The following is a 12,957-nucleotide window of genomic DNA, read 5'->3' as shown; positions in this document are numbered from 1 at the left end:
CGGTCCCCCCTTCAATCTCCCCCCCGTTTCTATTCTGATCATGACATCAGATGGTGAGGAACAGCCCCTTGGCCACTTTGTTTCAGCTGTCCCGGCTGTGCCCCCTCCCAGCTGGCAGGGCACCAGAACATGAAAAATCCTTGACTGCTCAGCAACAACTCAAAACACCCAGGTATTTGCAACATTCTTCTCATTCTCAATCCAGCACACAGCACTAAACCAGCTACTTGGAACAAAATTTACTCTATCCCAAGCAAAACCAGGAACTACCCCCACAGCCACCCCCACACCAGCCCCCAGACCCCACGGGCCGCTCAGCAGCAGATTCAGGGGGTGCCGGGCTGCGGAGGCGGCTGCAGGCTGGGGGTGCCGTGGGTGCGCTGGTGAGCCAGCATGAGCCTCTCCTTCCAAAACCGCTTCTCGCAGACACCGCACTGGAAGGGCTTGGCCTCTGCCGGCCCCCCTGCTGGGGAAGGACCCTCCCTCTTCTGCTGGACACTCTCTGGCACAACCCCTGGGCCCTTGTGCACAGACTGGTGTCTCTTGAGGCTCTGCTTGTCCCTGAAGCTCTTGCCACAGTCATTGCAGGTGAAGGGCTTCTCCCTCGTGTGGATGCGCTGGTGGCTGATGAGGTTCACCTTCTGCCTGAAGCTCTTGCCACAGTCGGTGCAGGTGAAGGGCTTCTCCCCGGTGTGGGTGCGCTGGTGAGTGATGAGGGTCCACTTCTGCCTGAAGCTCTTGCCACATTCCGTGCAGGTGAAGGGCATCTCCCCAGTGTGGATGCGCTGGTGGGTGATGAGGTTCACCTTCTGCCTGAAGCTCTTGCCACAGTCAGTGCAGGTGTAGGGCTTTTCTCCAGTGTGGATGCGCTGGTGAAGCAGCATCGTCCCTGCAGACAAAACTCTTGCCGCAGTCTGTGCAGGTGAAGGGCTTCTCGCCAGTGTGGATGCGCTGATGGAGCAGCATCTTGTCCCTGCAGACAAAACTCTTGCCGCAGTCAGTGCAGGCAAAGGGCTTCTCCCCAGTGTGGATGTGCTGGTGGCTGATGAGGCCCTTCTTCTGCCTGAAGCTCAGACCACAGTCCTTGCAGCTGAAGGGCTTCTCCCCGGTGTGGATGAGCTGGTGGCCGGCGAGGGTCCACTTCTCCCTAAAGCTCTTGCCACAGTCGGTGCAGGTGAAGGGCTTCTCCCCAGTATGGACGTGCTGGTGGATGACGAGGGTACCCTTTTCCCTAAAGCTCTTGCCACAGTCATTGCAGGTGAAGGGCTTCTCTCCAGTGTGGATGCGCTGGTGGGTGATGAGGGTCGACTTCTCTTTGAAGCTCTTGCCGCAGTCACCACAGGCAAAGGGCTTCTCATTGCTGTGCACGTGCTGATGCTTCAGCAGGTTCTGCTTGTAGATGAAGCTCTTGCTACAGACAGTGCAGTGGAAGGGACGCTCACACATGCGGCTCCGCACATGGACATCCAGTGCAGACTGGCTCTGGAAGCTCTTGTTGCACTTGGGGCATGTCAGACGGCTCTTCTCCAATGGCTGGGGTTCTGGGAGGGAGGAGGGATGGGGGAGCCCCAACCGGACCCCCTGGCTCCCGCCTGGCTGTCCGCAGGCTGAGCCCCCCTGACACCTCACGTCAGGGTTCGGCATCCCCGGGAGCAGGGCGGTGGGTTCTGGCAGCCCCTCAGGAACCCGCTGGGTCTCCCTCTGCGTCCCAGGGCTGACGGCTGCTGGGGAGGAGAGACCACGGTCAGTGACAGGATGGTCAGGTGGGACCCCTCCCCATGGGGAGCAGCACAGGTACCCTGCCAGCCCCACACTCTTCCTGGTGGATGGGGAACCTGCAGTAAGAGGACAGTGCAACCTGAAGCCCCCGCCAGCCCCATGACCCCCCAAAGACCCACCTGGCAAAGAGCTCTGCTGCCTCTGCTGCTTCCCAGGGTCGTCCGGCACACATGGTGTCTCTTCTTGCTCTATCTTGCAGATGATCTCTGGTTTGACGTTGGCCCAGCCTGTCCGGGGCACAGAGAGAAGCCCCCTCTCCCGCACTGCCGAGACAGCAGCACCGGCCCCCGCACCCACAGCCCCAGCATCCCCCCCACCCCGCTCCTCTATCCTGTCCCTGCCAGGCTGCGGCTTCAGCCCCCACATCCCTGCACCTACAGCCTCCTCTCGCCTCGCCCCCGTCACCTCGGCCACTCTCCTGCACACAGGACACCTGGGAACAGCTAAAGGCTGCATCAGCGAGTTTTAGACAGGGCTTGAATAAGCATTTCTGTACAAAGAGGGTGCTCAAACCCTGGAACAGGCTGCCTGGAGAGGCAGCTGATGCCCCAAGCCTGTCCCTGTTTGAGAGACACTTGGACAGCACCCGTAACAACACGCTGCAATTTGTGCTCAGCTCTGAAGTGGGCAGGTAGTTGGACTAGATGGATATTGAAGTTCCATTCCAACTGAAAGAGGCTGTGCCATCCCATCCCATCCCATCCCATCTCATTTTCTCTCCCAGGAACACTCTCCACAGGAGGCTGCAATTGCAAGTGTTACGTCAGCGCTTGGGCAGCCCGTTCAAGGCCTCCAGCTCAGTTAAAGAGGTGAATTACAGCATGATCCCAGCCCAACATCACCAGAGAGAGTCCTCACCCAGCGAGGCGACCATCTCATAGTTCTCCAGCATCACCTCCCGGTAGAGCTGCCACTGACAGCCCGACAGCTTTGCCCACTCCTCGGGGGAGAAGTAGAGCGCCACGTCCTCAAACGTCACCGACATCTGCAGCAAGAAGCACACCCGGCTCAGCACACCCCACTACATGGTTGCTAAACACCTCTGCCACAATCCTGCGACTGAGCAGGGCCCCGCTGGCGCTGGGGGCTCTGGCAACCTGTAGGCAGCGCTAGGAGAGTTCAGAGCATCCTGTGCAAGGGAAGGGTGAGGGCAGAGGGGCAGTGTTGGCACAGCCAGGTTGCACAGCAGAGCCACCGGGGCATGGGCAGCTCTCTCAGGAGGTCCCTGGCAGGGGGAACACCCCAGCAGCTGTGCCAGCAGAGGGGCAGGGCTGGCAGGCTTACAGGCAGGTTTCCCCTGCTCGTGACAGATCAGGGATCCACGTCAGAGCAGTGGGGACTGTGCCCTGTCTCCCATCCATCCCACATGCCAGGTCATCCACCAGGACTGGGCATAGCACCCTGACACAAGGGCTGGCCCGAGGCCTGGCAGCAGGCACGCTCCTGCCTGCCCCTGCCCGTGGTGCGGCTCAGCGGGCAGGAACGGGAGCACCCTGCACCACACTGGGTCTCAAAACACTTCTCTCCAGCAGCACTCCACACCAACCAGACTCCCAAACAAGCTGGTCCTGTGAGCTGTTTTGCAACTGCTACACCATGGAGCCCAACCACAGCAATCCCAGCCTTCGGTGTCCCCAGAGCCGGGGCCGTGCCTGACCCCCACCTTGCCGCAGCAGCCTGGAGCCCGGCGCGTCGCTGCTCTCGGCGCGGAGATGGAGGCCCGTGCAGGTATTGATCCGGGAAGAGGGAGGCGGGATGCTCCGGATTCCACACGAGGTGCCTGTCCCGTCACCAGCTGCACCAGCACAGCCAGGACAGATGGTCCCTGCAAGCACAACATTTTCATGAAGAAATCAGGGGCACAAGTTCACTCACCTGCTCACAGCTGCCTTCCCTGCACCCCGAGCCTTCACAGCTACTGCGAAAAAGACTGACCTAACAAAGACTTTTGCTCACCGACCCGGCCATCTTGCACTAAAGGCAAGAAAGAGCCACGAGGAAAAGGGGTTTTTGGAAGCTCCCGAGTACCCAAATCTTGCTCCGGTGCCCCACAAGGGCAGCAGGAAGATGTGCGGGGTGTCCCGGGGGTCTGAGCACCCGGCCCGGCCCCAGCCCAGCCCTTCCCAGCGCCGGGGCCGCCAGGGCCGGATCCAGGGGGGCCCGGGCGGCTGGGACACGGAGCAGCGTGTCCGCGTTGCACGGGGGCCACGGGGCGAGCCGGGGAAAGGCCGGAGCGCCGGGGGGAGCCGGGCCCTAAGGGGAGTGCGGGGGGGTCCGGCAGGGCTGGGGGGCGGCCGGCGGAGGGGAGAGCACGGGAGAGGCCGTCGGGGCCGAGTCCCCTCCGGCGGGACCCCGCGGGCCAGCAGCGCCCATCCCCGTGCCGCGGGCCCGCCGCCCGCCGCCCCTACCTGCGCCGGGGCCGCGCCGCCAGCCCCGCACGGACAAAGGCGGCGCCGGGAGCCGCCGGCAGCGTCAGCCCGGGAGGGCCGCCCGCCGCCGCTGCAGCACGGGACGTGTAGTCCTGCCGCTCCGCCCCGCTCGGCTCGGGGGGGCGGGCACCGGCAGCACCGCTGTGTCCTTGCGGCCCCTGGCCCTGCCCGCCACCCCTGGCCACTCGGGTCCCCTGCACATGGAGTCCTGGGCTTGGGGGCACCGAGACACGGCGGGACACGCGCAGGGTTGTAATAGATAATGGTCAAGGTTGTTGAACAAGTCGAGTAGGGTTCAATCATATCATGCATATCGTTGTAAGAAGTAATTGCGCTTGTGCAAGTTTAATTATATTTTATAAAACCTTGTAATAGTAGTTAAGCCAATGGCCGGATGCCGGGCCCCAACCAAGCCAACGGCCGGATGCCGAGCCCCAACCAAGCCAATGGCCGGATGGTGCAACCAATAACAGAGTGGCCGGACGGTGCAACAGATAACAGAGCTCCCAGATGGTGTAACAGATAGCAGAACTCCAGAGGCAGAAACACCCAGCGACACCCAGCAACATCTTCCACCAATCCGGAGCTGGTAGACGCGCGTGGACACTGTCGACTAGCCAACCAGGAGCTAACTCGTCAGGGTGTCCCAGCACGTGAACGCGCGTATAACATATATAAGCACATACGAAAAGTTGAGTGTGTGCCCGTTGGCGGAAGTGAGTTCCCCCGGTCACCCAGCGCTGTTTTGCCTAATTACCGCTTGCTTTAAATTGGCTTGCTTAATAAAATTAATTAATTGGCTCAAAGACTCGTCTCCATTTATAACACCAAGGACAAGGCTGTTCATGGGGCACTTCTGCTGCCCTGTTTGAAAGACCGGTACCCAATCAATCCTGTAGACCCCATTTGTTCCCAGAGCACAGACACCTCCCCATACCTGAGGTGTACTGAGGACCCGAAAGAGCACTCCAGTGACAACTCAGCACCCCAACTACACCCCCCGCGTGTCCCGCCGTGTCTCGGTGCCCCCAAGCCCAGGACTCCATGTGCAGGGGACCCGAGTGGCCAGGGGTGGCGGGCAGGGCCAGGGGCCGCAAGGACACAGCGGTGCTGCCGGTGCCCGCCCCCCCGAGCCGAGCGGGGCGGAGCGGCAGGACTACACGTCCCGTGCTGCAGCGGCGGCGGGCGGCCCTCCCGGGCTGACGCTGCCGGCGGCTCCCGGCGCCGCCTTTGTCCGTGCGGGGCTGGCGGCGCGGCCCCGGCGCAGGTAGGGGCGGCGGGCGGCGGGCCCGCGGCACGGGGATGGGCGCTGCTGGCCCGCGGGGTCCCGCCGGAGGGGACTCGGCCCCGACGGCCTCTCCCGTGCTCTCCCCTCCGCCGGCCGCCCCCCAGCCCTGCCGGACCCCCCCGCACTCCCCTTAGGGCCCGGCTCCCCCCGGCGCTCCGGCCTTTCCCCGGCTCGCCCCGTGGCCCCCGTGCAACGCGGACACGCTGCTCCGTGTCCCAGCCGCCCGGGCCCCCCTGGATCCGGCCCTGGCGGCCCCGGCGCTGGGAAGGGCTGGGCTGGGGCCGGGCCGGGTGCTCAGACCCCCGGGACACCCCGCACATCTTCCTGCTGCCCTTGTGGGGCACCGGAGCAAGATTTGGGTACTCGGGAGCTTCCAAAACTCCTCCTTTAACGGCTCCTTCTCACCATTACCCCGAGCTGGCCGGGTTGGTGGGCGGTGCTCTCTGGGTTGGTCTTTTTCCCGGTAGCTGTGAAGGCTCGGGGTGCAGGGAAGGAGCTGTGGGCAGGTGAGTGAACTTGTGCCCCTGATTTCTTCATGGAAATGTTGTGCTTGCAGGGACCATCTGTCCTGGCTGTGCTGGTGCGGCTGGTGACGGGACACGCACCTCGTGTGGAATCCGGAGCCTCCCGCCTCCCTCTTCCCGGATCAATACCTGCACGGGCCTCCATCTCCGCGCCGAGAGCAGCGCCGCGCCGGGCTCCAGGCTGCTGCGGCAAGGTGGGGGTCAGGCACGGCCCCGGCTCTGGGGACACCGCGGGCTGGGATTGCCATGGTTGGTGCTGTGGTGCAGCACCGTAAAAATACCCATGGGACTGGCTAAGTTACAGGTCTGGTTGGTGTGGGGCATTGCGGGAGAGAAGGGCTTTGAGACTGCTGCTGAGCTGTACCACGGGGTGTGCGTGCCTCGGGCCATGCCTCATATCATGGTTCTATGCCTGGTCCTGGTGAGTGATCTGGCTTGGGGCATGGGTGAGGGACAGGATGCAGTCCCGGCTTCTCTGGCGTGGGTCCTTAATTTGGCACGAGCAGGGGAAACCTGCCTCTAAGCCTGCCAGCTGGTGGGGTGTTCCTAGAGACCTGCTGAGTGAACCCCCTGTACCCTGATGACCCTGCTGTGTAACACGGCTGTGCCAAGACTGCCCCTCTTCCCTCACCCTTCCCTTTCATGGAATGCTCTGAGCTCTCCCAGCGCTACCCTTGGGATGCCAGAGTCCCCGGTGCCAGCGGGGCCCTGCTTGGCAGCACCAGGATTTCAGCAGAGGTGTTTAGCAACCATGCGGTGGGGTGTGCTGAGCCGAGTGTGCTTCTTGCTGCAGATGTCGGTGACGTTTGAGGATGTGGCGCTCTACTTCTCCCCCGAGGAGTGGGCAAAGCTGTCGGGTTGTCAGCAGCAGCTCTACCGGGAGGTGATGCTGGAGAACTATGAGATGGTCACCTCGCTGGGTGAGGACTCTCTCTGGTGACGCTGGGCTGGGGTCAAGCCAGAATTCATCTCTTTAACTGAGCTGGAACCCTTGAACAGGAAAATCCAGCTGTCACTGTTGATGCCCGAACGGTTGTGACTGCTGGTTTTACCACCCCAAGGGTCTCCTGTGGAGAGCGGTCCTGGGAGAGAGAATGCTATGAAAAGGGATGGGATGGAATAAGCTTTTTTAGTGGGAAGGCACCAACTCTGGATATCTAGTTCAACTGTGTGACCACTTTAGGGCTGATCACAAACTGCAGCGTGTTGTTAAGGACCTTGTGCAAACATCTGTCAAACAGGGACAGGCTTGGGGCATCGACTGCCTCTCCTGACAACTTGTTCCAGGGTTTGACCACCCTCTCAGTACAGAAATGCTTCCTCACATCCAGTCTAAACCTCCCAGGCGCAGCTTTGAGCTGTTCCCAGGTGTCCTGTGTGCAGGAGAGTGGCCGAGGTGACGGGGGCGAGGCGAGAGGAGGCTGTAGGTGCAGGGATGTGGGGGCTGAAGCCGCAGCCTGGCAGGGACAGGATAGAGGAGAGGGGTAGGGGGGATGCTGGGGCTGTGGGTGCGGGGGCCGGTGCTGCTGTCCCGGCAGTGCGGGAGAGGGGGCTTCTCTCTGTGCCCCGGACAGGCTGCGCCACCGTCAAACCAGAGATCATCTGCAAGATAGAGCGAGAAGAGACACCGTTTGTGTCACATCCCCCTGGGGAGCAGCAGAGGCACCAGAGCCCTGTGCCAGGTGAGTGCCCGGGTTCTGCTAAGGGAAGTTGGGGGGCTCAACGGGCACCATCCCCTTAGTCCAGGTGATCCATGTGCTGGAAGGGTGTGAGGCTGGCAGAGTGTCAGTTCTGCTCCCCATGGGGAGGGGTCCCATGTGCCCATCCTGTCCCTGGCAGTGACCCTGGTCTCTCCTCCCCAGCAGCCCTCAGCACCAGCATGCAGATGTAGGCTGAGTGGGTCCCCAAGATGCTGTCGGGAGGGTGCTGGAGACCTGGTGTGTTTTTAAGTGGCAGACTGGATGGTGAATAATTTTCAGGGACCATATTTTAAAATAGAAGTCTTAAATTCCATTTGCTCCTGTCTCTGAGCAGTGATGTCACCCCTGGAAAACCTGCCTAGCTACGATCCCCAGGAAACCTGCCCAGCTCCAGGCAATAGGGGACTTGCCTGGCTACAAGCAATCACCTTCACCTGCCGGGGCACACATAGGACCACACGGGACCAACGTGCTGGGACTGGGAATGCCCCGCTCCCAGGGATGGCGAACTCGGGCAGGAAGTCTCCAGGGGGCTCGGCTTGCAGCCAGCCAGGCAGGAGCCAGGGAGCCCAGTTGGGGCACCTGCACCTCCCTCCCCTTCCAGAACCCCAGCCATTACAGAAGAGCCCTCCCGGGTGCCCTGGGTATGACAAGAGATTCAAGAACCAGACAGCACTGGATGTCCATGTGCGGAGCCACATACGTGAGCGTCCCTTCCACTGCACTGACTGTGGCAAGAGCTACATCTACAAGCAGAATCTGATGAGTCACCAGCGCATCCATACCGGGGAGAAGCCCTTCACCTGCACCGATTGTGGCCAGAGCTTCAGGGACAAGAACAACCTCGTCACTCACCAGCGCATCCACACTGGGGAGAAGCCTTTTTCCTGCTCCAACTGCAGCAAGAGCTTCAGGCAGAAGAAGAGCCTCATCATCCATCAACACATCCACACTGGAGAGAAGCCCTTTACCTGCTCCGACTGCAAAAAGAGCTTTGTCAACAGACAATATCTGCTGAGTCACCAGCACATCCACACTGGGGAGAAGCCCTTCACATGCACTGACTGTGGCAAGAGCTTCAGTCTGAAGAAGTACCTGAGTAGACACCAGCAGGTGCACCAGGGCCTGGGGGTTGTGTCAGAGGTTGTCCAACAGGAGTGGGGCAGTCCGTCTCTAATGAAGAAGAACCTCATCATCCATGAGAGCATCCACACCAGAGACAAACCCTTCAGTTGTGTTGACTGTAGCAAGACCTTCAGGAAGAAGTGGACCCTCATCATCCACCAGCGCATCCACACTAGGGAGAAGCCCTTCACCTGCATCATCTGTGGCAAGAGCTTCAGTGAGAAGGCGAAATTAATCTACCACCAGCGCATCCACACTGGAGAGAAGCCCTTCACCTGCTCCGACTGTGGCAAGAGCTTTGTCATAAGGCTGAGCCTGCTAAGGCACCAGCGCATCCACACCGGGGAGAAGCCCTTTGCCTGCACCAACTGTGGCCAGAGCTTCAGAGAGAAGAGGAGCCTTATCGTTCACCAGCGTATCCACACTGGGGAGAAGCCCTTTACCTGCACCGACTGTGGCCAGAGCTTCAGGGACAACTGGAACCTCATCACTCACCAGCGCATCCACACTGGGGAGAAGCCTTTTGCCTGCTCCAACTGCAGCAAGACCTTCAGGCAGAAGAAGAGCCTCATCATCCATCAACACGTCCACATTGGGAAGAAGCCCTTTACCTGCTCCGACTGCAGAAAGAGCTTTGTCAACAGGCAAAATCTGCTGAGTCACCAGCGCATCCACACCGGGGAGAAGCCCTTCACCTGCACCAACTGTGGCAAGAGCTTTGTCAAGAAGCAGCACCTGCTGTGTCACCAGCACATCCACACTGGGGAGAAGCCCTTCACCTGCACTGACTGTGGCCAGAGCTTCAGGCAGAACAAGACCCTGAAGAGACACCAGCAGGTGCACCAGAGCCTGGGGGTTGAGTCCAGTGGGAGACGGGGTGTCTGTCTGCAGTGAGGGGGCAGGCAGAGGCCAAGCCCTTCCAGTGCGGTGTCTGCGAGAAGCGGTTTTGGAAGGAGAGGCTCATGCTGGCTCACCAGCGCACCCACGGCACCCCCAGCCTGCAGCCGCCTCCGCAGCCCGGCACCCCCTGAATCTGCTGCTGAGGGGCCTGTGGGGCGCTGGGGCTGGTGTGGGGGTGGCTGTGGGGGTAGTTCCTGGTTTTGCTTGGGATAGAGTAAATTTTGTTCCAAGTAGCTGGTATAGTCCTGTGTGCTGGATTGAGAATGAGAAGAATGTTGCTAATATGGGGATGTTTTTGTTCTTGCTGAGCAGGACGGGGCATTGGTCAGTGGGTGGTGAGCGATTGTGTTGTGCATCCCTTATTTTGTATATTCTGACATAATTATCATCATTGCCATTATTCTTTCCCCTTCTACTAAACTGCCTTCATCTCAACCCACGAGTTTTACACAAATCACTGGATCAGCCTAATTTAAGTTTTTAATCTAGATATTTACCTTAAATAATTACATTTTAAATAGAATATATCACTTAGAATTATAAGATTTTGTGATTTTTAGTATACTGTCAGCTTTGCATTACTCAGTGGCAAAATATGCTGAAATCTTAAACTGCGTTGTAAAGTTCTCCTCACATTCACCAAACTTGTGTCTACTTGAGCAGAACAAAACAGTTATAAACCATGGACTTGCAAAAAAACAGAAAGGCCCAGAGGCCACTGCAACACGGCAGGATGACAAAAGGCTGAACTGATGACACTCCCAAACAGAACTCCCCAAAACGGAGCAGAACCAGAATGGGTCTCCATCCCTGTCTGGCCCGATTCTGCCCCAAATACATCGTAACTGCGCTGCCAGCCGTCAGATCCTGACTCTCCTTTAATATGAAGCATGACGCTCATGGCATGGAATTTTCTTATTGATCAGTCTGGGTGTCAGTCAAGTTCTGTCCCATCTATGCCCCCCTTCCCAGCTGCCTCACACCTGTAGGAACAGAGCTCAGAGTCCTTGGCTATCAGACAACAGCAATTAAGAACATTAACTCTGTCCTCCAGTTCTATCATCTTCTTCTTCAAACTAAATTCAATCAATAAGCCTGCTAGCTATGTAAAAGAAAGGTTTCTAACAGCATGAAGAACATTAACTCAGTTTCAGTCAAGCCAGCACACCAAGTCGTATAAAGAATTGGGTGTGCAGATATAATGTTTGGCCATAAACTCATGTTTGGACAGTGCTCTCAGACACAAGGTGTGAATTTTGTGGTTGTCCTGGGCAGGGACAGAAGTTGTACTTGATGGTCCTTGTGGGTCCCTTCCAACCCAGGACATTCTATGAGTCTATGACAATGGGGCCAGTACCCTGGAATTAGAGGGTAGGGAAGCGGAGCAGCTGGGATCCCCGTCTAGGGACGGGGCATTGACAAGGCGACTGGGAAAAAGACACAAATGCTCAGGCTCTGGAGGTGACTTCTGTCAGGTGTGTGGGACATCGGTCCCTTCAAGGGAGATGTTATTTCTCACCCAGGCAAGTGGACCACCATGGAGAAATATCCAGAAGTATCCATTTACCCACAGATCCAGACGAAGTCCAATGCACACAACCCCTGTGGCAGAAGTTTCTACGGAGCACACCATTGTCGTATGTCAGCCCATTGGCAGTAATATCCTGGATAGCAGGTGAGGGACAAACAGTGGGTGAATTGGCTGGCCAACTCTGGTGAGAAGAGGCAGGCTGCCTAACACCCTACAGGCCTGTGTCTCCACTGTGGAGAAACTGCCAGACAGGTCAGCCAAGAAACTGTCCTGAGATTCCAGCAATTCAAAGATAAGTTCCCCTCCCTACCTGCACAGACCAGTATCTCAGCTACTAGGGGTGAGCATTTGTCATGGAGGCGCCCCAAAAATTAATGTAGGCAGGTGATAAGTTCCTGACAGGCTTATTCTAACTAGAACTGCTTAGAGGAGCACCAAATAGAAATCACAGAATGTCAGGGATTGGAAGGGACCTCAAAAGATCATCCAGTCCAATCCCCCTGCTGGAGCAGGAACACTCTTCCTCATGTCTGAATCTGAATCTCCCTCCTTTAACACCATCCCCCCTTGTTCTGTCACAACAGGCCCTGCTCAAAAGTCTGTCCCCATTTATCTTATCGCCCCCTTTGAAGTCTGGAAAGGCCACACTAAGGTCTCCCTGGAGCTTCTGTTCTCCAGCTGAACACCCCAACTCTCTCAGCCTCAACCCTCAGGGGTTGTGGAGTCTCCTTCCCTGCAGACATTCAAAACCCGCCTGGACACCTTCCTGTGCAACCTCACCTGGGCGTTCCTGCTCCAGCAGGGGGTTTGGACTAGATGACCTTCTGAGGTCCCTTCCAATCCCAAACATACTGTGATACTGTGAACCCAGGTGCAGGACCTTGCACTTGGCCTTGTTGAACCTCATGAGGTTTGCATGGACCCACTTCTCGAGCTTGTCCAGGTCCCTCTGGATGGATCCCATCCCTCAGGGGATCTCAGGTTTGTCACCTGCACCACTCAGCTTGGTGTCATCCGCAAACTTGCTGAGGGTGTGTGTGGGATTACGGTGGGTCCTTGGATTCCCTGATGGAGAGCATGGGAACAGAAATTAGCCTTGAAGTTATTTAAGGCCCACCCATGAGAAAGATGGGAGTAAAGGAGTATCCGGAGAGGGTAAGGATGTACCCGTGAGAGAGAAGGGAGTAAAAGAGTAACACTGATGATAGCAAAAACAGCCAATGAGATGTTACTGCTGTAACTTGTAACCAATAGCGAAGAGACACATGAATTGGTAACAGTGTATAAAAATGCACTTGTGGCAATAAATGGCATCTAAAACTTCAATCCTGGAAGAACTTGGTCTATGTTGTTTGTCCGTCTCAACCGCGACAAGGATGCACTCGATCCCATTGTTTATGCCATTGATGAAGATGTTAAATAGTACTGGTCCCATTATGAACCACTGAGGGACACCACTTGTCACCGGTGTCTGTCCATACATGGTGCCATTGACCGCTGCTCTCTGGGTGAGACCATCCAGCTAGTTCCTCATCCACCAAGCAGTCCATCCATCAAATCCATACCTCTCCAATTTAGAGAGAAGGATGTTGTTGGGACCATGTCAAAGGTCTTACAGAACTCCAGATAGACGACATCCATAGCCCTTCCTTTGTCCATTGATGTGGTTACTCCATCATAG

At 57.8% G+C, this 12,957-nt stretch overlaps 2 protein-coding genes across 5 annotated transcripts; one reads left to right on the top strand and one right to left on the bottom strand.

Moving 5' to 3' along the window:
• Positions 1-696: 696 nt before the first annotated feature.
• On the bottom strand, positions 697-4,283 carry LOC308045746 (uncharacterized protein). 4 transcript variants are annotated; one of them, XM_080353229.1, is made up of 5 exons: positions 3,736-4,283; positions 3,443-3,604; positions 2,638-2,764; positions 1,899-2,006; positions 697-1,724 (listed from the first exon to the last, which is right to left on the bottom strand). In XM_080353229.1, exons 1-5 carry the CDS (start codon positions 3,745-3,747, stop codon positions 832-834), a joined length of 1,302 nt encoding a protein of 433 aa, XP_080209355.1. In that variant the 5' UTR covers positions 3,748-4,283; the 3' UTR covers positions 697-831. The 4 variants fall into 4 exon arrangements, with proteins under 4 accessions (XP_080209355.1, XP_080209356.1, XP_080209353.1 ...); XM_080353230.1 differs by having other exon boundaries at positions 3,715-4,281; XM_080353227.1 differs by lacking the exon at positions 3,736-4,283 and having other exon boundaries at positions 3,443-3,679.
• A 1,111-nt stretch (positions 4,284-5,394) lies between these two features.
• LOC308040451 (uncharacterized protein) lies at positions 5,395-12,582 on the top strand. The gene is made up of 6 exons (XM_080344451.1): positions 5,395-5,475; positions 6,053-6,214; positions 6,814-6,940; positions 7,595-7,702; positions 8,055-9,682; positions 11,269-12,582. Exons 3-6 carry the CDS (start codon positions 6,814-6,816, stop codon positions 11,422-11,424), a joined length of 2,019 nt encoding a protein of 672 aa, XP_080200577.1. The 5' UTR covers positions 5,395-5,475; positions 6,053-6,214; the 3' UTR covers positions 11,425-12,582.
• The last annotated feature ends 375 nt before the right edge of the window (positions 12,583-12,957 follow it).

This window comes from Nesoenas mayeri (assembly GCF_963082525.1).
Source record: "Nesoenas mayeri genome assembly, chromosome: 1".
NCBI classification, from domain to species: Eukaryota; Metazoa; Chordata; class Aves; order Columbiformes; family Columbidae; genus Nesoenas; species Nesoenas mayeri.
Note: the sequence above shows the minus strand (reverse complement) of the source record. Positions and strands in the feature narration are given on the sequence as shown.